Raw genomic sequence first — 26,118 nt, forward strand, 5'->3', positions numbered from 1 at the left:
GCTATTCCATAAGACCAGACTGGTCTTATAATTGACTTATATATAATAAGTTTGTTTTGGAGTGGTATTTTGGAGTTGAGGAGTGGTCGGAGGAGATGAAGTCTATTGTTCGCTGCTTTTCTTTTTTCTTTTAGGTGGGGACCCCAAGTCAGTCGTTTATCAAGTGTTATGCCTAAGTATGTTTATACTTATATATTGTGTCACAAATTGTACATTGAAAAATCTGAAATATATGTGATCAAACATTTTTTTTTATTGAATATATGCCAAGCTGACACTTAGAAATTTAAATGTTTCATACACAAATTAGATTTATACATTCCAACCAGATTAAATTGTCACACAATCCATTAAGTAACAACAACGCCCAATGTTTATTTTTATACACAGAAATACAGAATAGAAATAATAAGTAAAATAAATAATTATGACATTAATTGAAATAATCAAATAACAGAAGAACATTTATTAGTAAATTATTATAATACAAATTACAAGTTTACAAATAAAATTGATTTGGTACATAAAGCTTGATATAGTAAATCACATGAAATAAGGACATTAACATATAAATTAACACTAATTTGATTCACAGTTTAGTATAAAAATTAAGAACACAAAAAAAAAATATATTAAAATAAAATATACAATTCATATCTAATATAAACATTGAATGGTTTGGTCTTAAAAGTTTATTGGCAAATGTTTTTGGTTCTCATGTATGTTATATATCTATTAAACAACTTAAACTTAAGTCTCATGATATACCTACTAAACTATGGAATGTGCACTATATTATAGTACATAGAGAGAAAACATTATGTTGAAATTGATTGAAAATTTTGATCATTGCTTAAGTTACGATAGTTTTTGCTACACTGAAAACTAATGAGCTGTGATGAGGAATCTATATGTTAATATACATATTATGACTAAAATTCACACTGTGCAAGTTAATTGTTTTTTTAGCTTATTAAGTTAAGATAACATAGAAAAACATAAACGATAATATTTAGACAGGTACCTTGGAATTTAAATCTTTCATAGTTATTAGTTCTTTGCAAATTAATTATAATTATACTATTATTCGATAGTTAAAAACATTCAAATTTCAGTGCAAAAATTTTATGTTACCATGATTGTTATCATTGTTACAATTTTTTATCAATATTAACTTATTATCATATATCTGTTATCTGATGGTTTGATGCATAGGTATATTCATATGAAATAACGGTTGAATACAGTGTGACCATATTTTAAGATTATTGAGAAATTCGATGACGTTGGTATGTCGCGTGTCTTAAGGTTGATTTCAATTCCGCTTTATAGAGTGATACCCTCCTGGATGAATTTCGATGTTGGCGCCAGATAGGAATCAGGACATTTTTTTTGTCATGTTCCAAACGAAATTTCATACCTGCACTGTGGTCATACTGATTTCGTCGCGGAGATAATATTCATAGTTTTTGTTTACATCCCGAGTATGCTGTTTTCAAATAGTCTGTGTAACGGTTTAGCAATACAATCATGTCTGCCGAAAAATGGATCATCAAATTGTTCGAGAAGGCCGGTGAGATCGGTGTGACGGTTAATCTATTGCGTATGCTTGAGGAAAAGTTTGTTAAATTGAATTGGGATCAATTTATCGTTTCGTTTAAGGACGCATTCATCTGTGTGATTTTAACCAAATCACAACTCCATTGCACGTACATCAACAACATAATCAAGTATGCCGCAAATGGTGTAATTAAAGTTGGTGAACTTTCATCCAAAGATGGACGTATCGGTATGTGTTTGTTAACGGAAATGATGCGATTATGTCGTACATTTGTTGTTTCCAATGAGAAGTTAGTTAGATGGCGAATTTGTCTATTTCTGAATAACTTGTTAAATAGCTTGGAAACTGGGATAGTATTACCTGTTGAGTTGTTTGATGTAGCCACAACTCTGTTATTAGAACGGCTCAAAGACAAAAAACCAGAAATTCGAGTACAGGCAGCACACGCTTTACATTGGTTACAGATGCCAGATAATCCCAAATGTCCTATTATTGAGAGTTTTTTATTTCATATGACTTGTAATTCTAGTGCTGATGTTCGGACAGCAATTGTTCATAACGTTGCTATGATTGGCAGTGCTGTAGATAAAATGTTGAAGTATAGCATACTAGATGTTAGTGATTCGGTAAGAAAAGAAGTATACAATCGTTTTTTAACTTATCCATTTTTAAGTTTATCACACAAACAAAGTAAAACAATATTGGAAAAAGGATTGGAGGATACAAATAATTATATTGCCCAGTTAGTGAAAACACAGTTAATAGACAAATGGTTAGATGAGTGTAATCAGAATGTATTACTATTTTTGAAACGATTGGGACTAGAAAATGAATTAGTGTGTGAAAAAGCTTTGACAATAATTTTTGAAAATTTTTATGATAGTCAAATTTTAGATTTGATAAATGATTATTTGGATTCTAATACTCGAATGATTGATTATGATAAATTATGTGCTGAAAATATTTTCTTATGGAAATGTGTTGCCAAATATTTAACAGTTGAAAAAAAAATTGAACTGGCACGTAACCAAGGGCATGTTGGTGATGACTATATTGATGTCTTACTACCAGACCTGGTGAAATTTTCTGATTATATACGAGAGTATTACTTTAAATATGACCAAGAAGATAAAGAGTTTATACTAACACAGTTGTTGGTTATGGCTAGGGAATTTACAATAGATGATGTTGGTTCAACAAGTCTTAACAAACTTTGCTTTGATTTAATATTAGATGATCGGACAACAGTAAAACCGATAAAACCCATAGCACTATTATTGGATATTACATTTAAAAATGGTAAAGATATTTTAAATTATGTTAAACTAATCTTAAATGAAATCCAATCAAAGACAATTGATGTTTATCCTTTCATTGAAAAATTAGGTAATATGATTTTATTTGAGGAACAATTAAAGTATAAAGCTAATGCTATTGAAGAATTATCAAAAACTGATAGCCCTGATTTAAGAAAATTAAATCAGTTAAAATTACAAATGAAGAAAATTAAAAAACAGTATCAAAGCATACATATATTGCCAGAAGAAAAGTTATTAGCTAATAAGGCAACAAATAACTTACTTAAGAGCTTTGATCTGGTATATAGAATACAACAATTAACCAAAGTTGGTGTTGAACTTTCCTTATTAACAGATATTATTGAGAACATTGTGGTTGGATACTTGCAATGTTCTTTGGTGTCCATACGAGTGGAGGCAATCCGTGCTATTTCTCCATACATGTTGAACAACAATGTTAATGCTGCTAAAGAATTTTTGTCTACTGCTTTATGCAGTGAAGTATCAAATCATTTTACAAATAGACACCTTATGTTTCAGATAATGTTTGAGGTATTATTATGTTATGATTTTAAAAAATTGGGCCTAAATGATGATTTGGATACAAATAAAGATTATGAAGACTTCTTCAGTATTGAGGATATGTTACCATTACTAGTTGAATGTATTGATTACGATGTTGATGATAACAGTTTTAAGTCAGTTTTAGTAAAAGGTTTTTGTGACTTACTGACTTTTCAAAAAGTCAAGTCTATTAATTTAATATCTAAGCTTTTGATTATATGGTTTAGACCCTTAACGCACGAAACATTCAATTTATATAGCAATCTGGTGCAGTTCTTTACGACTTATGTATTTTACATTAGAACAAGTAGTAGTACATTGGCAAAGTGCTATGTTCCAGTATTAAGAGAGATTGCAAATCATAATTTGTCTAAAAGTCTGTTTATTAGAGTAGATGAAGTGAACTCAACTTTAATAAATCTCATTCGTGGACTAATATACAAAAATGAATCTACAGCTATTAATGCTCATGGTGAGCTAGCTGGTTACATTTTTGATTATTTATTAGAAGAGGATCAGTCTTATACACCTATGTTGGTAGATACTTTGTTTAAGCTAGAAATAAATTTTGATTATGACAATGAATTGATAACAACACTTGGTCCAAAATTGATGCGAGTAATAAAACATTTCAAAAGTGTTAATGACAAAAACAGTGCTAAATATTTGAAGAAAATTAGAAGTAAATTTGATCCAGTTATACAGAAAAAAGCATCTTTTATAAAAAAAGAAGTTGAGACAATGGAAGTGGAAATAGCATCTCAGGTACCTTCCATGTGTACTGAGAAACTAGATCCTATTGAAAATGCACATGGTGATTTATTTTCGCAAGTTAATTTAATCATGGAACAACAAAGCAGTGATGATGAAGATAGTGAAGATGCATTTACCAAACTAGATGAAATGAAACGTTTGTCTGAAGTATTCAAAAAAAGTATTACTAGAGGAGAGGCGGTGTCCATCGTTGAACTAAATTCTGAAGATTAACTGTCATTTGAATTAGTATAAAACCATGTTGAATTATTTACTATTTTATTGTTTTTTTATGATGATAAATTTTTATTTTTTAAAATATTAATTTATCTAGTTTTACCCGAACTTTAATAATATAATAATGAAAATAAGTTGTAGTTCATTATTTCTATTATGATTATATATATATATGTACAATAAGTAAAAGTATTCAATAATGTTTAAATTTTTATATTAATATGTTAAGTTTTCTGCAGCAACTTAAAGTGTTTAAGTAGTAGTAAATCATTAAATTAAATTAAGTTAAATTTCAGTAATGTAAATATTTTTCTGTTATAAGTTGAAATTAAATGAAAATATTTTATTAGATTTTAATTATTAGAATTATTTATTGTTACTGTTATTTGTTTCTAGTACAAAAATCAAAATTTGTTTTAAAGATAATTGGGGGTGTAGCGGTTGCTACCCCTTAATGTTGCTGTTGACCTTTGGTATTGAGTTGTAATTCAATAATTATACAATAAGTATCTTTCACAAACTTTTCAAGTGATTTCTGATTTCCATTTACAAAATACTACTGAACACAACACATATATTATATTTTTAAATAATTGTATTTTTTATTAAATAAATCATTAAATTTTTTCCACATAAGTAATATTTGTATATACATACAGGGAATTTCAAATTTGATGCAACAGAAAATATTTAAATAAGGAACATAAGCGTAACCAATCAGAAATTTGGCAAAGTATAACAGCAATATTATATATATATATATATATATATTTTCATGCAATATTTTATATAAAGCATAGAGTAAATATAGTTTAAATCTCCTTAAAATGTTGCTCTTTTAATGTGTAAAAAAATGAAAACGTTTTGATACAAGTCAAAAACTTAATATTTCATAAAGAAATGAATGTCACATAAGATTTGAAATGTTCTGTATATATAAAAAGAAAATTTATCTTAAACAGAAAAATTTTACATTTTATTTTTCGGTACCTAGTAGTGTAACAATGGGTATGTCTTGATTTTTATTTACTTTAATTATAATTATTAGTTATAATAAATTACACTATATTAGAGAATTAATTATATTAACACAGAGAACAAATAATAATAAAAAAAAGGTATTTACAGAACTGCACGTTTGAAACAAGGCAGTGGTGGATAGAAAATGAAAGAACAGTTCTTTACTTATTAATTATCATATAATATAGAAGTAGTCGTTCCTAAGTTTATAAACGATTTATTAGGTAAAATAATAATTTTTTTTCGTGCATACAATAAATTAAAGAAACATCAAACCATAGATATACATGAACGTTTTCTAATGTTTATTTTACTAGTGTTTCTCTACAAATTCGTACAGCGTTACTGGTATATGTCCAATGAATGGTATACGGTTTTTACGTATGGCGCGAGCAGCATGACATGCCAATGAGGTGTGACATAATGGGTTGTGTGGAGTGGCTTTTCGCATGTCACAAAACGTGTGGCCAGCAGCATTGACGGCATCATAGTGAGCACCACCACCCAATAGCAGTTTGATAATGATTGTATCTTCAGCAGCAACCAAGTGAAGTGGCGTGTTTCCTTCATCATCACGTGCATTGGGGTCAGCACCTACTTTAAGCAATGCTCTGAGCAACATGGAAGCTTCATCAGCATTGGTTGATTGTGAATGTCGAGATGTAGGTAGAGCAGTTTTGCGGGCACTTGCCAAATGAAGAGCAGTTTGACCAAGATGTCCTTTGATATTGGCTTTATTTAAGCGATAGAGTAGACGATGAGTCAGATGTGAGTGTTCATCATTTCTGATCAATCTAAATGCCAGAACATAAGAAAAGCAAGTTATTATTTCTATCACATATAATATGATAACAAATTAAAATAAGTACATAATGTATAAAGAAAAAAAGCATACTTGAGAGCCATATTGAAGAGATCCAAGGAAATGAGCAATAATCTAGGAGATAAGTCAAATGCCGACGTTATATCTTTGGTATCACATAAGTCATGAACAGCTTTGACAAGAATTTGAACAACGTCTTCGAACGTTAACAACGCTGGCACTTGTCTATACGCGTCATCTTCATTGGTAGCACATGCGTCCGACATGAAAGAGAACAGTTCGGCGAAGGAAAAGAATGAAGAAACAGTCATTTGGTGGCAAGTTTCGAGAGAACTTCTTTGGATGTCCAAAGCGTGATTCCATAAAGATATACATCGAGTAAATTTACCAGCATCGGCGTACACAGCACCTCGGTAACGTACATAGTAACTGGTATCCGGATGGATGGGGCCTAAGATTCTTTCTCTCACTAATAAGGCCTGTGAAAGAAAATTAAAAGAAATTAAGCAACGTTCCAAATAGAAACTGGATTTTGAGGAGGGTGCCTTTTTTCTCCTATCACGATAACGACTATAACGACAAATAGCTTAACACGTACCTGCATCCTCATCTCGTCAGGTTCAGATAACAGTTCGTTAAGTTCTTCATGGTTTTTCACTTCTTGCGCCCACTCATACGCTTCGATTGGCAAGGCGTTGTCCGGTTTCGGTATGTCTTGTTCGTCGTCCTCGTTAAACCGGATGTCCATGGCTCGCTTCCACAAGTCAAAACCGCCGATCAAATCTCTTTTCTTGTCAATGTAAGTCGCGCCTAATAGTTCCAGTGCTTCAATCTTCTCTTTGCGTGACACTAGATTGTTGCTTTTCACCATATAGTCGACGATTTCTACGTGACCGGTCACGCATGCCGCCAACAGTGGTGTCATTCCTATATTAATAAGCAGACGGGAAAATGATAAAATATACAAAAACACATTCATAAAAAAAAGGCGTGCGAAGAAGACGATTATACTATTGGCATTGACATTGAAAAGAAATGTTTTATTGCACCACCGCGATCTCCGGGCTAACCTAACCTTTAAGTTTTTCAATTATTTTATTAAAGGGTTCGGGTTAGGGTATAATGGCATTATACTAGGTAATATGGCATAATATATGAAAATAAATGACTCATTATGTTGTAATTCAAATTTTTATCTATAATAATAAGTAATAATAATTTATTTGGCTAAAAACAGAACATGTTAAAGAACTAATATGTATACATTTTTAACTATACATAATAGGATATGTTGCCCAATTCCCCACTGAGATAACCCTCGTATTGGTGAAATTGGAGTATTAACTGGTTTAGCCTTCAGTCGTCCGTTTGTCTGCACATAATATTAAAAATAAAATAATTAAAAAAATTATACCTAAGAAATTTATTTATGCTTTGAAATTTTAAGAATAAAAATATAATTAATAATTTTGCTACATCTGATATTTTTCATTTTATAATGAGGGTTCGGGTTCGTTTCCGGTTCCCAATATTTTAAGGGTTCTTGGGTTCCAGAATCGGTTCGTTTCATTTCGGTTCTAACCCCTGATATAGATATATATTATAGTAATATCAGGATGGCGGGCAAAACTTACCATACGAGTCGATTTCCATTTTGGCTCCATTTTGAATGAGCATTTTGAATATGTCCAAATTGCCAGATTCGGCGCAATCATGCAGCGCAGTGTTCCCTTTCACACTTTTCTTGTTTATATCGGCTTTCAGGGACAACAAGTAGTTAGCGATTTTGTAATGACCTTTGTAGCAAGCAATCATCAGGCACGTATGACCGTGACGGTTTGATACTTCGATATCTGAAACGGGAAAGAAATGAGAAACGACGAACAATAACAACAGCCGCCGTAAAGCATCATGAATAAAAAGTGGTAGGTATGTAAGCGAGAACATTAACGTCTGCGTCATCATAGCTGCAACAGTACGATGTAAAGATATGTAAAATATACAATGTGTAAACACAAACTGAGAACACTCAATATCTGCAAGAGACCTGCAATTTGAGTTTTTTTTTTTAGTTAGTTTTTATAACAACAACTTTTTTTTTCTGAAATGGCAACCATCTATTTTCACGACTAAATATTTTTCGTCTAATTTTTTAAATTAATTTTGGTAGCCTAATCAACTTTCATTAAAAAATTAGACGAAAAATAATTAGTGGATAAAATAGGTGGTTGCCATTTAAGAAAAAAAAAGTTGTACTGTGTACGCGCCTATTTAAGTTAAAAATCTAACTAAAACTAAAACAGAATTGAAATTGCAGGTCTCTATGCAAAGATATTGAATATTCTCAATTAACATTTACACCTGTAGAGCGCATATCGTTTAAGTGTCCCACAACTCTGGTTCAACATTAATTGTCAAATTACTATAATTATTTGTCCAGGCAATGAAATACACTTTTTGCCCAAAACAAAGCGATTATTATCTATTTTTGAGTAGCAATTATATGGATGATGATCAAAACTCGACGATGTAACATATTGTTGCCGACGATTTCACCATCACTACTTAAAGATGGCATTATACTTATTCCTGCATATAGACACTTATATATGCAATTTATAATTTCATAAGTTTCTAAAATATATATTTTTTATACCCAAACCTCCCTCTCAGATTTAACTTCAGCATGTTATTTTTTTTTTCTTTTCAAATTTTCAATTTCTGAAAAAGGAGAACAAGTTAATAACTAAGGCAGTAAGATTTAATTTGATGTAAAAGTTGTATTAAGTGTAGAAATTTGTTAGGATTGGTAATAATTTCCCCAAAACTGATATTAGCAACATGGTACAAGAGGATAGAATATATTGAGTTAAAATTTAACCATATTAAAAGGTTTGACTCAATTCTTGGCAATTATATATAAGATTAAAAATGTCTCTACAATCTTTTTAAGTACCTCCATACGATTGGTTTATATTTTTACCTCAATACTAACTGACACACTCACGCAGTGTCGATTTGATCTACCAATATTAACTTAAAACCTAAATGGTACCACGGGAGAGGGAAGCCCTATTACACGTCGGATCGGCTTGCCGCTCCGAATGTGATGCCCTTTAAGGTTAAGGTGCCTACCTCAGCTGCAAAGTGGTGGCTGTGGGACCGGCGCTAGATAGTAACAAAACCCTAACCCAGGGGGAACTCGACGGGTCAAAGGGTTCCAAACGAGTACGGCCCAGGCTGGTGCTGGTGGTCCATAGACGACACGGGAGTCCCACGCAAGCGGTAGTCTTGCCCGACCAAGATTCGTAAATAAAGCTGAGCGCTAACACGGTCCTTTGGTTAGTAGTTCTACGTCGAGCGCGTAAAATTATACCACAGGTTCTCAATGACATACTCATGCAATGGTATTAAAATTAAAACAGCAACAAAGACATACCTGCACCGTGCTCGACTAGATATTTGACTACTTCGTAGTGTCCATCAAAACAAGCGGCTCGTAGAGGCGTTGAATTTGTTTTGGTTGTCGAGTTGACCACGGCACCTTCTTTGACTAATAATTTGACTATGTTCAGGTGTCCAGCAGCGGCCGCACACCATAGTGGTGGCGTTCCTTCTATTGTTTCACCGTCAAAAACAACTGCGAGAAAAAATTTCAATAATAATGAAATACAAGGTATAAAATAATAAAATGATTAAACAACAACGTGCGGAAACACGTTTATTTTACAATTCAGTTTAATATTTGTTCGATTTGTCTAGTTAACTAGACTCTAGTCAATAGATTCGCATGGTCATCGCATGACACACGTATTAATATCATCGAGCTGACAAAGATGTACATTACAATGGAATTGTCAAAGGGGGTGTATTTTTATACATAATGAAAAATATAAAAAGTTTAAATACTCGTTTTTTTAATAAAATTATTATATACTTAATTGGTTTTCATTCAAATATTTAAGGCTTTGTATAAGATAACAAGATTTAATAATATGATGTAGTATGATTTTAAAACTGATTACAACTGTTAAAGTTTTATTTTAGTATAGTAAAATAATTCCATATTTTTCAATTTTTATTACTAAATTTTCTAATAAGAATAAACAATTTTTTTTTTCAGTAAAACAAAAACATAGCAATGATAACCACTTAAGATTATAGAATTTGACAAAATAAACCTTTAGTATTTGTAATATTTGTAACTGTATTACTGTAATATTATTGACAAAAGTAAAAAAACCTAAATATAATAAGAATAAAAATGTTTTCAGATAACAGATAAATATATGTAATATGTATAAATATACGTAAGAATTATAAAATAACACAAAATAAAATATATTAAGTCACCGAAAAAAAACACTATAATACCAACAATAAATATTTGTTAAAACTTTTAATATATTAATGTAAATACATTTATATGTAAGTATAGTATCAGTCAAAATTTAACTATTTGAACTAAGTATTTCGAAAAACTAGAAACATATAATCTTATTTTTAGAAGGCTAAATAAAATAACATTACCTATATAATTAGGTTCATGGTAAAAATGGTCGCACACATAGGCGTGCGCAAGGGGCGAGCCCCGGCTTGAACACAGTGGTATACCTGTGTGTGTGTGTGTGTGGGGGGCAACAGGGGCATTTGCCCCCCTCCCCCGAGAAGTTTTTTGATGCCATAATGCAAATTAATTGTTCAGCTTAAATAATGTAAATTATAAATATTTTTAATTTTTACTGATTATAATCGTGTTTGATATCACTTATCAATGTAATATAAAATATCAATATTCGACCGAATTGGGATTAGGAGTGATGGTCACGTATAATCACTATTTTATAATGTGGTTATTATATATATTATATATTTTATATATATATATATCAAGTGATCAGTGTTTTGAGTGTGTTTTAAGTATTTAGTTGTAATTTATAATAAAGTTTCAGATTATATTATAACCATAAAAAATTGTGCAATTAATTTATGCCCTCCCCCCCCCCCAAAAAAAAAAAATGTGTACGCCACTGCTTGACCGGATTTTTTTTGGGGGCTTAGTAAAATTTCGATATATATTTTAATATTTTCGTGAAAATCAATTAATTGTACATATATCATTTGTTTTTAAAGAAATTAAAGTTTTACTTTTAACTTCAAAGACATATGTTTAAAAATGAGCAATATAATACTTGATTTTATGTATAGATATAAATACTACACTGTTTTTAATTTACAATAGAATCTACATGTTGAAGTGTTAGAAAAAAAATTAGGGGTACTGTCTAAGTATTGGGACACTAATTGTATTCAGGCTCGACCGGAAGTTGAAGTCTGTGCACGCCTATGGTTGCATGACTTTAAATAATAATAATAATAATAACTATAATTATTATTATATTCAAAACTATTATGTAGTAAATTATTATAAAAATATATTAAAAACAACATATGCAATTATAAGAAGGTAAATGAAAGAAAAAAAATGTAATAGTTGTAATATAAACTACTAATACAGTAAACTAGTATTGAATTAAAATGGTTATGGTTTAATATTCTGATTTTAAATTAAATGTATTTAATGATGTAATTAATGGGAAAAAAATTATACTAGAGAGATATTTTAGTAAATTTTATTCAGGAGGACATAGGAGTAATGAATTTAAAAAGAAAAAAATATCTACCAAATTATTTTTGGCATTTTAGTCATTTACAAGATGAATAATAAACGGTATGTGTTACATTTATAATTATAATCTAATTTGATTCCAATGTTTAAAATAGTGTAATAATAAGAAAACAATTATTAAATACATTGATACATTTACTAGTAAGACTTAAGCACTTTACAGTTGATATTATTCCGAACACATTTTAAAACTTCGACAATCTGATTAGTCTGATGGCCGTTACTGCTATAGGTTCAAAGCTATTAAACTATTAATAATAATAAATAACAATTTAAAAATAAGTCAAAATGAAGCTTAACTAATGTTTCGAAATACATATTATAATGAATAATTAATAATTAATTGATTTATGGTATTAAACAAAAACGTAATAACAACTTTTCGTGTAAAATTAACGACGTAAGATTCAAGTTAAAACTAAAGCCTTCGTTATCTCACAATTTGTATAATCACATTAATATATATATATATATAACATAACATTTTATCAAAAAACAAATCTGAGAATAATCAGCAAAAATATATTTCCAAGTATTTAGATAAACCTGCTGAAAATAAAAAATCGTTTTGTTTTCGCTGTGTACAAAATACCTTAGTGTTTTTCTGATGCATAAAATATAAAGTTATGTTCCGAACACAAAATAATAAACTTACCTGTCAGCAGTTACATTAAAATATTTTTTATTTTTTAAATAATTTAAATTGTGAACAAAGAGAATTAGAAAGTACTTGTGCCTATCAAGTTTGCTTTTAAATGCTTTACGGCTGATGAAGCAAGTCGAACATTTCGTGCACAAATATACTTACTGCTGTTTTACGACAACATACAAATTATTAAAACCTACTTTTATTATAAACTGCGTTCTCAGAGGCAAGAGAAAACAAAATAGACACGCCTAAACGAAATACTTATACTTTTTATTGTATTATTGTGTTATAATAAAAACAGCCATTACAATGTAATTGTGTGGGTTACCTTTGGAAAAGGAAAAACGTTTAAATGTTTAATTTTAAAAGAAAATACCTACGTTAATAAACGTTTTTAACGTATAACTTAAAGTGGTTAGTAAAAAATATATATATAACTACATTGCGATTTAGTATATATTTTTAATTGTAAACAATTTACAAAATATTAGATCTGATAGTACATCGAACATTAGTTTGATGATATTTAAGAAAACATCTGATATATATATATACACACACACATACGCACATATATATGAATCACATATCATATGTTTAATGCTGGGCTAGTTATTATTACCTGAGCCTATTTGTTCTATATTGACTTTATGTTTTTTGATCAAGTATACAGCTATATCGTAGTGGCCGTGTCTGCAGGCCATCAGCAATGCCGTAGCGCCATTTGTCGTGGTTTTCAACAATATGGCATTTTCCATTGCTGATCTGCCTTCCAACAGCAACTGCAAATAGACATATATCCATATTAATATTAAGGTCGTACAATACGGTAAAGAATAGTATATTCTGTGTGATCGAATATGACATTATTAGACTTTTATACCCAAAAATTGGCGAACACTAGTTGTCGTCACCATCAGGAAGCTGAGTTCAGTCACGTTAGTGCTATACCTACTATGGCTTATAAGGAAGGGTCAAGGGAATGGTTGCCTACAACACAACTAGATTCTCCGTCGATGGTAAATAAATACTTCCATACATGGAGCATTGTGGTTATTTTTAAACGGTTCAAGGATAATCCAAATAAATTACCGAGATGAATTCGATGAAAAAATCGTATAATACATTTAATCGAAAAAAAACAAGTTTAAGACGATAATTGAACATGTTGAATAGCCAAGAAAGACAAAGAACACATTTCTTTTTTTAAAACAGTAGAAAATAGGTGGATAATTGTGATAAACACGTTCGTAGTGAACACACGACTTGAACTCGGTTATCCTACTTTTCTTATAACTTATTACACATTCGTATTATTGACAGTTTAAAGACGATACCTAAGTTTTTATTAAGTTTTCTTAGTATACAAATATAAAAAATATAAAACAATATAGTTTATAAGTAGTAATTTACTAGTTAAAGGCATACACACTCGTATATATGCAGTAGGACAACCATGTTACGTTAGTTTTACGAAAAAACTTGATAGTTCACACTATATATTATACATAAGTGTTTAATTAAATAACTTATTAGGTATTAGATAGATTAGCTATATATAGTTAGTTCAACGTTGTGTATTTAACATGGAAATGCATTGAGCAATGAGAAAAGTTTAAGGTTAATGTACGATAAAGTAAAGCAATATTAATGTATACATTAGATTTAACATAATTCAAAATGTGTAACGGTTTTAGATTAGTATGTATCTATCTGTATTAATTGATTTCATATATTTAAAAAAATATAAAATTAAACCTATTAGGGTTATATGATGAAAGTGATATTTTATTCCTATATTCTCAATTTATATCATGTATAAATATGTAAAATTATGTTTACAGCGATTTTTTTTAACCATATCAACAAGGATATGCTAACCTTGAAATAACTTATAAATTAACGCCATATTGAAATAATTTAACATTTCAACATTAAAATATGTACTCATGGATTTTATTATAACTACCTTATAAAAATAGTAAATATAACTAAATAAATTAAGTAATATAAAACAAATGCTAATATGTGATATATATATATGTAATATTCAATAGAATACTATTGAATTTAAATGAAACTAAATAATTAAACAATAATACTGTTTAAAAAAAATATGTTTTTAAATACATTTAATAAAATACATTTTTTATGAGTATTAATACATTTGTACAAATGATACTCATTGATGTAAAATTGCAATTAAGAAAGGAACATTTTTTTTATAGCATTAAAAAAAAGTATTAATAAATAGCTTAGTTACATCATAGACTTTATAGTATAAATTCTAAAAGTTATACATTTAAAATTAGATCTATAAACAACAATAAATACTAAAATATTTCAAATTTACTAATTTTCCAAAATTAATTTTCCGTCTATTAAAAACATATTTAAATTTTTTATTTGATATTTTCAATAAGACATTACATGTATTATTTCAAACTGATTTTTAAAAACAAAGTCGTACAATTAAAACCAATTGCTATGTACAATTTAATAAAAAACTATGAATTGATTTCTCAATTAACTTTCATTGATTAATTTCGCAATAATATGGTAAAATAAACATAAATGCTCTTATAGATTATATTGGTTTGAAAAATATTAACCTTGGTATTGAACCATCTATAGACATACGCAGAGTTGTTTGTATCTACAGAGCTGTGAATTACAGTCTATTGTCATTATACCAATTTACATGGTTCACCTTTCACTTCCTAGCTGCTGCCATAGAAAGCTTTAAACTATTATAAGTATATATTCTATGCATTTCATCAAATAGAAGAATTATTAAAATAATTATTAGTCTATATATTTTTTTTAATATAAAACACTTAGAGTAGGTACTTATTAAAAATATTTAAATAAATATTCAAAGTGATACTAAAATTCATATAAAACCAATAAATACATTTTAATTTTGAGTATATACACAATATAATATGTTATATTATTAAGAGATGTTGTGGCTGAACTGTATTAGGTGACTGTGTTCAAATGTATATTCATTGGTCAATACAGAATCACTGGTGGTTTTGTTTTTTGGAAAGGGCCATCAATTGTTCTGAACATGAGTTATTTCAGCTGATCCCTGACATACTATACAACAAGCAAGGGAAGCTGTAGCTCTATATATCAAAGCCCCCTTAAGAAAAGAAATAAAAGTTTAGAAATAATAAAATAACAATATCTTTATAATTATACGAGTTTCAAAATAGGATATATATATATATATATATACATAGTAGTACAAATATTTTTAGCAGAACACATAAATAATATAAATTATTATTTTCAAATTATAAATAACATTTCAAAATCTCTTAAATTTGATATAGTAAAATACTATATACAAGAAAATAGATTATTACCTTAAATACATTTTAATTTAGATTTAACTCTGAAGAATTTATTATATTCCCTGTTTTAAAACAGCTAATATAAATTGTACACAACTTAATACATTATAACACATTATTTAACATACAATAGAAAAAAAAATTATAATTTATAACATGATATAGAAATTAAATTACAATTTCATAGCATAGCATAAAATATTATTTATTACATCATGGTTAAACAATCTATATTAATCTAAATCGACAAAAATAATTATATAACCCTGAAAACAATAATTATATATAATATTGAATTTATAATGTTATAATATGTTTAAGTAAAATACAAGCAATTAAAACAATCATTGAAATTGTATTTTAATTAAAAATGTAAATACACATATTGCACATTAATTATTAGGTTAAGTTATATTATTATCTATAAGAATAATTTTGATTTTGCTTTTTCATAAAAGGTTCTGTTTATTTACATAATAAAATATGTAGCAAAAGAAAAATTACAAAAATTATAATAACATTTTCAAAATGTTAAAAAAGGATTATCTTGGTAAGAAATAACCATAAAATAGATTTTTATCAATCACCTATAGTTGTAATAAAGAGTAACTTTTTTCGGCGAAAAACTAATCTTTCTTTTTGAATTTAAGCAAAAAAGGTCATTTGAATAAAAACAGATCCTGGATGAATATGGATATGATTAACTATACTTGTATATTGGAAATATTTTAAGATATTAGGAAACAGAGCAACTGTCGGGGGGTTGTATCATCAGTGGAAAAACTGTCAATGCTTTGCAGGATTTTCTCTCATCAGTTCAAATATATACTACAAAATTAACGATTTAGTAGATACTCTGTACTGAATACTGACATACAGTGTACAAATAAATGCACGGGTATCGTAAGACGTCGGCAGTTAAAAAAAAAAAATTATTTGATTTTTCACTAAAGGTCGGAACAGATCATAACGTGTCGGCTCATGTGACCTTGCTTTTGTATAGGGATTTGTTTCCAATCCGACTCCATGTGGACTGACAATCGGATTAAATACGTTCTCAATGTAAGCGCAGCCTAATATATTGTAGTTCACTAATAATCATCTAGTATCACATCTAACTCTAGATAATAGTTTATTAAAAATATTAACGATCACAACTAAATAGCCATCAATACGAATTAATTATTAGTATTTAAATTTAAAAATCACGAATAATTCCCATGACTTATGTATCATTATCAATCTTGAGGATTAGCGTTAAATTTTGATATACATACATTTTTAAACATGATATTAACGATAATGATAAATAATAATATAATTCAATTATGATTCAACAAGTAACGAAACGAAACAAGGAAGAAAAACAGACACTGGTATTGCCGTAACAACCTTGCCAACAACTGAGCGCAATAATTATTATCAAACGCAGTTGCCAAGACGCCAGTAACACGTGCGAAACAAATACATATGCGTAACCACGACTAACACGTGCTTAACACCTATGTTCTATTGTGCATCGTTCAGTATATAGATTTTTGGAAATAAAAATTATTTTCCACAAACGAATGACCTAAAGCGTTACCAAAAACGGTTAGTGATTATTTCCTACGACTTGGCATCACATCATATATATATACATGTTACACGTAATGTTAACAATAATTTATATAAATGCGTATACATATTTTTTTATTGCATTGTTTTTTACTTTGTTCTCTTCATATTTAAGTTTCACTGGTGTTCAAGAACAAAGGACGAGTGGAATTTTATACTCTAGAAATCATTAAAAACTCATTAAATAACGTATTTTAATCATCGGAATTCGTATACATCTAAATGACCAGTTAAGTTTTTTTATATATTAAAACTGAACTGCAAGCGAATGTATAATTATTATTGATTTAGGTAGTGTTGGATAATTTAAATGATTATGAATAGTTAATTAAACGATTGAGTTTCTTCAATAAACGGGTTCGGAACAAAATATTTCCTTAAAAATATTTTTAATTAATAATAATTTAAATAAAGACTCCAATAACCAATACAAAAATATAATATTAATACATTGGCATTTAACATTTTAAATTATGTTCTAGTATACAATACTAGGAACGTAATGTTGATGTAGATATAATTAAGTAAATTAGAAAAATTAATTTAATTTTTTTTTATAAAAATTATTAAGAAAATATCGAGGAAATATAAAAATCTCAACCATCAATAATCTGCGTATTTGTCAATTAGAAAATTGATTACTTAAATTTTTAGGTTTATAACTTAAGTAAAATAAGTAAAATATTATGTTAGATTTAAACATTTAAATTAAAACAAAATATTTATATAGATATTTTCTTGGGTTATAGGCAGGGGCGCGCCCGGGCGAACTGGCCTGGCGGGACACCGGGACAAATCCCAGTGGCCCGTTACAATAATAGATTAAATGGCTTGAAAATATTTTAGAAATTAAAAATATAGAGTGACTATATTATAATCGACAGAATTGGGGAAACTAGTGAAGTTATGAAAAAAAACCTAATCATGTAAAAAAGGAATTACTTTAAGAGTTAATTTTAATATCTAGGTATTATATTAAAATTTGTACACTGTATCTATAAAAAAAATATCTTATATGTTATGTGTAATTTTATATATCTACATAATATGTTGAAAAGGGTTTTTTGTCATTTTCTTTTTTTGCATGCTTATGACCAAATCGTTAGTCCCCTGTTCATTTTTGGTCTGACAAATAAAATTCCCGGCCTAAAATATTAACCCAGTTCGCTCCTGGTTATAGATATCTCGAAAACAAGTTTAGAACACGAAAGTTCATACATTATAATACATAAGTGCCAATTTTTAATGAAATGCAAGAACTTATACAATAAACATAATATACATATTATGTATTTAACCTAGTATTTAATTCATACGGGTATCTTTTATTTTATAAATCATCGAACTTGAAGGTTGAATAACACATTTTTATTCCTCAAAGTGAGTAAAAAACTACAGAATTTGTTAAAATCCTGAATATATAATATAGCCCCTATGTAAGTTTACCCAGAAAAATAATGGGGAAAATGCATTTAACAGAAGGTTAAGAATCATGTTCTGGGATAATTAATGCGTAATATACGAAGAAACATTGTTGTACACAATATAAAAAAAAGCTAACACAAGCTAGGTTAAGTAGGGCTTTATCACTCTCATACAAACTTTTCTAATTTTGAGTAAATTTTTTATTCCAGCATCAAAACTAAAAACACTAAATGCACATCGCGAAAATAAAAAATCGCTTTCGCATGTGAAATCAATATGATTGAATTGATTAGAAAACTGTGATTTGATATGATATTGATTGTGTCAGATTTCTAGTTCAATAATATTATATAAACATACAAGTGTTTAAACAAATACACGACTATTACAAAAAACATGGGCATTCGAGTGGAAAATGGAATAATGAACTGTTTACGTGTGGAAACCGCTATATTGATGATTTATAACGCGAAATAGTCGGCAATTTAATAGCAAAAGCAGTAATAACAGTGGCTGTGGTAAACATGATGATAATATTATATTTACCCTTATTAAGATAACAATAAAAAATATAATATATTTTTATTTATATAAATATTACTTTGGATAAAAAGTGTAGTACTTTGTAGAATGCGTATGTATGTAGTATATATATATATATGTAGCGGCCTAAGGATTTTTTTTTTTTTTTGGTGTGTGAGGGAGAAATGATAAGATACATAGACTCTTATAAGAAAAGGGGCGCATGTAAACTCCGCCAGAAAAAAAAAAAAAGGTAAGATTGGGTTCGTGTAAACTTCGCCAGTGAAGAAAATTAAGTAGAAGTATCAAATTAATATGATATATTATTAAAAAAAAATTATAATATAATATCATGTCGTTCACATTAAACATCAGTACATTTTTAACATAGTAAAAAAAAACTATAATAAATAATCGTTATACTTAATAATTCAAAAATATATAGTTATGTCGTGTATGTAAACTAAAATTATGTGATACAATTTGTAAATATTCTGTCTTGTATTACTTCATAAGTGTATCTATTAATAGCATCCTGTAACACTGTCATTTTTTTTCATTTCGAACTTTTTAGTTTATTTACTTGAGATATGCCATTTAGTTTTATATAAATATGGGTTTGAAATTCGGTAAGAACTTTACTAAAAACATGAATATTTGGTTGTCTTTTATAAAATTAATTTCTTTGATGACTATGAAAGAATTTACAGGCAAAACACAAAAAAAAAACTGGTGGAGTTTACAATTGCCCCCCCCCCCCCAAAAAAAAAAGGCCGTACATAGTTGAAAGAACAAATAGCCACTTTCAACGAAATCCTAGGTATACACCACTATAAGAATTAAAATGGCGAAGAAGTCTTTATATTTGAGAATTAATTATTCAATTAAAAACAATCACAGATTAAATTAAATGTAGTGTATAATGATGATTAAATGAATAAAAAAATTTATAAAATAAGATAAATTATTTTTAAAATATTATAAGGAATACAAACTAAATACAAGTAAATAAAGCTTCCAAACACAATTTGCGTCAAACACAGAAAGCATTATGATTTGACAACGCTTTTTCACCAAGACTCTAGATTAAAGCGTAATAACAATAAGAAAAATGTTCTCTTTCTATTTATTTCATGTTACAAAAAAATTACTTAATGCCCTGTTTATAAATTTTGAATAATTACTTGTTACACAGGTTAATTTTATTTCAATTGGATGGCCCAGATGACAAAAATATATATAAATCAATATTAATTGACCTTCATGCGTTATGGTTATACGTGCGTACACGATAGTTTTCGGAACAACGAAGTAAACTTTATTCAAATTAAAAGATACATATCGGCATTCGAACTGGTCATAAGTAAATATTGGTAATTAATGTAGAATAAAAAAAATATATTATACTGCAAGCTGCAAGAGTTCATACAAAATTGTTGCGGCCTAAAACAGCGGAAAAATTTATATTTAGAAACTAGTTTTTTCAAATTTATTTTTTATTTCTACTAGGACATCGATGATCTTTTAAAAACTTGAATATTCCCATCACTAGCTGTCCGGGCACGACGAACGGGTTTTATTTTTTATTTTTATTATACATACGATGGTATTTATTATATATATATTCTTCATAATGTTCAGTTCATTGCCAGCAGAGATGACGCCGCAGCCGCCGTGGAAAATACAGACAGGTCTGTGCCTGTCGCGTATTGCGCGTCTACGACATCCGGCATGAAAATAACTCGCGCGCGCACAAAGAAACTCGTTTTTAGAGCTGGACAACAGTGGCGTCGTCGGCGAGGACGTGGCTGCAACAGATTTATATACAGTTGGCAACCGCAACAAAAACCCGTAGCAAGAAGGACCGAACATCGTCACCGCTGTATGCATACAATGCGCGTAAATACAACATCGTAACCCACGTGTGAACATCACACACACACATATATATATTAATAAGAAAAAAAAACCTAACGTTCTATTTTTTATGCGTTATACTGTGCAACAACCGCTCTTCTCGTGTCCGTACTTATCGACACAGCGGACAACGAAATTTCGTTCTACGCAAAACGCGACCACCAAAATTCTTAGTTTCCAAATTGCGCAATGTAGCGGAGGAAAAAATAAAATAAAAAATCCGTTGTCTTTATTAAATAATGGATAGGATTATAAACTACATACCTCATTCGAATACTGTAATTTCGTCGACAAGAGATAACAAATAAAATAATAGCAATTATTTTGATAGTATAATATATATGATTTCATTAAAATCGAAGGAAACATTGACTTCGTGAAATATTGAACATAAAGTCAAAAAATGTGCAATTTATTTCAATGATTGTAAACTGCGCCCGGGTAAAATTCCAGGTAAAATACTTAATTCGTTATAGCCATATAATATGAATAATTAAAAAATAATTAAAATTTTTAAAAAGCAAATTAAATACAAATATTACAAATAATTATATATGGTGGATATATATTCCTCAATATGAATTTGACCACTTTTATATTTATTAATTAAATTTTCTAAGTTTTTGCGTTTTTTTGTTTTTGTTTTAGAGTTTTAGAATTTAAACGCTTGGTTTAAACTATTTAGTTTAATGTATACTTCTATTTGAATTTTTTTTAACTTTTCTATGAACATGAAAATATTTGGTACAGTTGTATAAAAGCTGGAATTAAAGTGAAAATGAAAAGACTCGAACGCATTTGTGGTTAAAGTTGGCTCTGCTGATGCTTGAGTTCATACTTTAGGTGAATACTGAGCTTCTTTACTTATAATTACGTTTACCAAATAATCCGCAAATCGTATCACTTTTTCGTCGTCAGGCTTTGATTTCATTAAATAATTGACAAAATACTCAGATACACTTCCTGGAATTAGAAATGGTAAACCATAACATTGGACTAACTATACTCTAATATCACTATTTTAATTTTTATAGTCATTACTTAAACCATATTGTTGGATACTTCTATTCCAAGACTGTACTAAATAAAAGCGACATACATAGAGACTTCAATAAGTCAAAACTTAATAAGTTAATAAGTCGGGTGCAGTTTACATTATACCTTTTTAACATAGATAAAAATTTGGGCACAGTTTACACTATAGCTTTTTAACATAGATAAAAATTCAGGCGCAGTTTACAAAAAAAAAAAAGATCATTTGAGCACAGTTTACGTATGCCCATTTATTTTACTAGCATAAACGGAAGGGTCCAGAGTTCGCTAGCCGTTAGACAGATAACGATGGTGTTTTTTTTCGTTCCACAACTGAAGGACCGAGAAAATAATAAAAACTGACTAATGACTTAAGAACATGTATTGAAAAAAATTTAAATGTACAAATTCGAACTATAATATGATATAATAAAACAACACAAAATTTGAATAATTGACATCACTAGCAAATGGTAAAAAGTAAACCTACGGTAGTTTGGAGTACAAAATTTGAGTAGCGCGTCTGGTCACAAATTCATTAAATTACTCTTCTCCGCAAGATGACATATTTTTAGTTATTCTGCAACCGGGTACACGCCTGTTCGACATGTTAGTCATCGAATTTCTCAATAAATAATAAAATCCAGTGAGAAAAAAAAAGTTATGAATAGGTTTTATCTTCTTTCTACCACTCGAGGAATTTGACTGATTCAAGAGGAAATAATTTCTGTTATAAAATTGGAACAGTTTTTTTTTTCTTTTTAATCAAATATCTGACATTTATTTACGAATCAATCAATTGAAAACATAATGTTGACAAAGTGTGCGAGGGATAGACATGATGTTGATATGATTTTTGTTGTTCAATAAACATTTATTATAAAGCGCAAGAATGCTATAAGCTTAAGTATAAAATATGGATATTATTGTTATAATGTGTTACACTTATGTGTGGATTTCATCGTGGGTAACTACTAATACTCAAAATAGATAATAGAATCAATAGTCGTCAATGTGATAATATTATTATAATAAATTATTTACTAGTGAAATCGTTTTTATTCCCAGAAGTGGATGTTCAGTTAGAAAAAAAAAATGTTTATAAAAATATTAATGACCATAGAGATTAAATATTTGAAATGAAACAGTTTATTTCAATTCATTACTATAGTCAATTTGATTTATTGTTAAGTACATGTTTTTCTAAATTGTCTACTAAAAATAAAATAAAATACTAAGGTCATTGGATGTTTACATTGTTAACATTATCAATACATACATCAAAATGAGAAAGGCGCATTCTATGTTAAACTGTCAATGTTGCCAGAATTGATATTTAATTCGATATTTGATATTTATTACCAGTAAAATAAATGCATGCAAAATAATAATATGAGATTGTAATCCATTAATAATCTGTTAAGTTAACAAAAAAGTATTACAATTTTTAATTCTGGTTTATATATCATTTGGAGTTTATACAATTTACCTAATGTATTTTTGAATATTTTATACTTAACGTGTTAGTTTAGATACATTTTAAACAAAACAAAATCAATTAAAATAACTAAAAAAAATATTATATACTACACAAATAAATTACATAATAAATATATACATAAGTGATTTAAGAGTTTTTTTTTAATAGTCTATTCATGTTATACTGAGTAAATTATCTCGTGTACAAATAGGAAGGGCAATGTTTGAAGAAGACCAAAATAACAGATTAAAATATGATAATAAACAGATGTTTCTTCAAATGTGTTATAATTAATAATTAATTTAAGACATTAATACTAACAAAAGGATTATAGAGTAAAAAAATATGTTGGATAAATATAATTAGAACACGTAACAAAGTGAAATATCTAGTGTGTACATTTTAATTTAATGTCATTAAACAATGTACCTATTCACAATTACTGACAATAGTACTTTGTTTTCTTTAAATTTTTTTTTCTCAATGAAGTACTTACCTAAACTTGGTCAACCAGTTGATTTAAATTAAATAAAAAGTTAGTTATTTCTTTTTTTAAAATAAAATAAAAATACAATTACAAGCTTAGACAAGCTAAATATCTTGAAAATAGAAAACCATATAATGCTATAACTTTATACTTATTATTAAATTTAAATTGCTTGAATCATAACTTTTGACACATACTTAATAAAAAATCTGTAATACATTTAGGTAAATAAATAGTTATTCAAATTAATTTTGAAACTATGTTTATATCTTATGTAATACAAAAATGACATTAAAAACTCAAAGATAAATTTAAATAATTATTATATGTAAAATTTAAAACTGCTTATGTACCTATTAAAAAACTTTCTAATCAGGTATATTACAATAGTTAACAACAAATTGTTAAATTGGGTACCACGATGGACAATGAAATCTGAATTGCGCGTAGTACTAAATATATGTGAGAACTTGACGTTCAATTATTCTAGTTTCAGAATGCTGACGAGAAAGTTTAAAATAGTAGTAAGTACTAAAAATCAAATGTTTTACTAAAAATGAAATGATGGAATTTAAAAAATACTTCTTTATACATAAGCCTTAACAATATTAGGGCACATAGGGAGCAAAAAAACTATAGAGCTCAGATCTTTAAAGGACTGGACTCCTTGCCTGGAGAATACATAAATGTGCAGGGCTCGTTAACCAGCAACAGTGTTCGCATTAATGTTATTCATACAGAAAAATTATGAGACAGCTATTCATCTTGACCTAACTCGTTTTTACCATTACGACCAAAATCTATTTGGGGGGGGGGGGGCAGCATTCACGTGCATGTGGAGGCTTACCTGCAATTTCTTCAGCTGTCCGTCTCTGGCGAAGTAGAACACCGTGGTGGCGATCGTATCAATGTCATTCATATTGGATCCGTTTTCGTCGGACCTAATACGATGGCATGTCGTCACCAACCTCGAGGCACGCGTTCGATGAGCCGTGTTTACGTGTGTCTACTAAACGCGCACGCAGAACACGGGGTAAAAGAAACGGGTTTGAGGTGGCGTTCTCACGGAACAAGAGCGTCAGAAAACCGATTGTGCGGGTCACCGGTAGCTACAACAGTGGTGTAGGTGTACGGGTATACCGATCGCTGGGCTGTCACCGTTCGCGATGTTACTGACTACGACTCGATGAGAACACGGGAAACCAAGAGATCACGGCACGCGCACGGTCTACTACGAGCATGAGAAACGCGGGAGATGTACACAAACAGTATTGTTTACAATTTTTCCCTGCGTCGTTCTACACTGCCCGGAAATACTGTGCGTGTTGGTCGTGCTGTAACAACGGGTCCGTGAGAGAAACTCAAGAAATGCAGTCACAACTCGACGGAAACAAAAACCCAACTGACTGGCGAAACCACAGACTGCGATGTGACGACGATCGGTTGACGAACGGAACGGGCCGCCGGGCAACACGAACCGATTGAACGTAGGCAGTGATGAGGTACAGGGTGGGACGATGGTGTCGGCGCGCTTGCGCGCGCGGGGACAAAGCGGTAGAGCTTGGACGCGGAGCAGCAGCTGCTGCAGCTGTAGACCGGCCATTCGCTTTGTCGGTTGACCTTCAACGATACGGTCGTCGTTGTTGTTGTCAGCGGTCCCCGAAGCCATCGGTGCAACAGCA

The 26,118-nt window shown here is 29.2% G+C and overlaps 2 protein-coding genes across 2 annotated transcripts; one reads left to right on the forward strand and one right to left on the reverse strand.

Moving 5' to 3' along the window:
• The first annotated feature begins 1,252 nt into the window (after positions 1 to 1,252).
• Positions 1,253 to 4,516, forward strand: LOC112686265 (condensin complex subunit 3). The gene has a single exon (XM_025558465.1). The coding sequence runs from the start codon at positions 1,531 to 1,533 to the stop codon at positions 4,408 to 4,410; it is 2,880 nt and encodes a 959-aa protein (XP_025414250.1). The 5' UTR covers positions 1,253 to 1,530; the 3' UTR covers positions 4,411 to 4,516.
• Positions 4,517 to 5,634: 1,118 nt separating this feature from the next.
• Positions 5,635 to 25,898, reverse strand: LOC112686266 (protein fem-1 homolog A). Its single transcript, XM_025558467.1, has 7 exons — positions 25,284 to 25,898; positions 13,217 to 13,376; positions 9,696 to 9,896; positions 7,891 to 8,109; positions 6,855 to 7,183; positions 6,329 to 6,735; positions 5,635 to 6,227 (listed from the first exon to the last, which is right to left on the reverse strand). The coding sequence occupies exons 1-7, from the start codon at positions 25,353 to 25,355 to the stop codon at positions 5,747 to 5,749; spliced, it is 1,869 nt and encodes a 622-aa protein (XP_025414252.1). The 5' UTR covers positions 25,356 to 25,898; the 3' UTR covers positions 5,635 to 5,746.
• Positions 25,899 to 26,118: the final 220 nt, after the last annotated feature.

This window comes from Sipha flava, unplaced genomic scaffold, assembly GCF_003268045.1.
Source record: "Sipha flava isolate LNK unplaced genomic scaffold, YSA_version1 303_pilon_pilon, whole genome shotgun sequence".
Classification (NCBI taxonomy): domain Eukaryota; kingdom Metazoa; phylum Arthropoda; class Insecta; order Hemiptera; family Aphididae; genus Sipha; species Sipha flava.

What these genes read in the sequence shown, in the direction of transcription:
- LOC112686265 (XM_025558465.1), top strand. Translation starts at nt 1,531, where the DNA reads ATGTCTGCCGAAAAATGGATCATCAAATTGTTCGAGAAGGCCGGTGAG.
- LOC112686266 (XM_025558467.1), bottom strand. Translation starts at nt 25,355, where the DNA reads ATGAATGACATTGATACGATCGCCACCACGGTGTTCTACTTCGCCAGA. An exon ending in TATAGAACAAATAGGCTCAG is followed by an intron (nt 9,897 to 13,216) that starts GTAATAATAACT and finishes TTTTTCTCGCAG; the next exon opens with TTGTTTTTGACGGTGAAACA. An exon ending in AATGGAAATCGACTCGTATG is followed by an intron (nt 7,184 to 7,890) that starts GTAAGTTTTGCC and finishes TTATTAATATAG; the next exon opens with GAATGACACCACTGTTGGCG.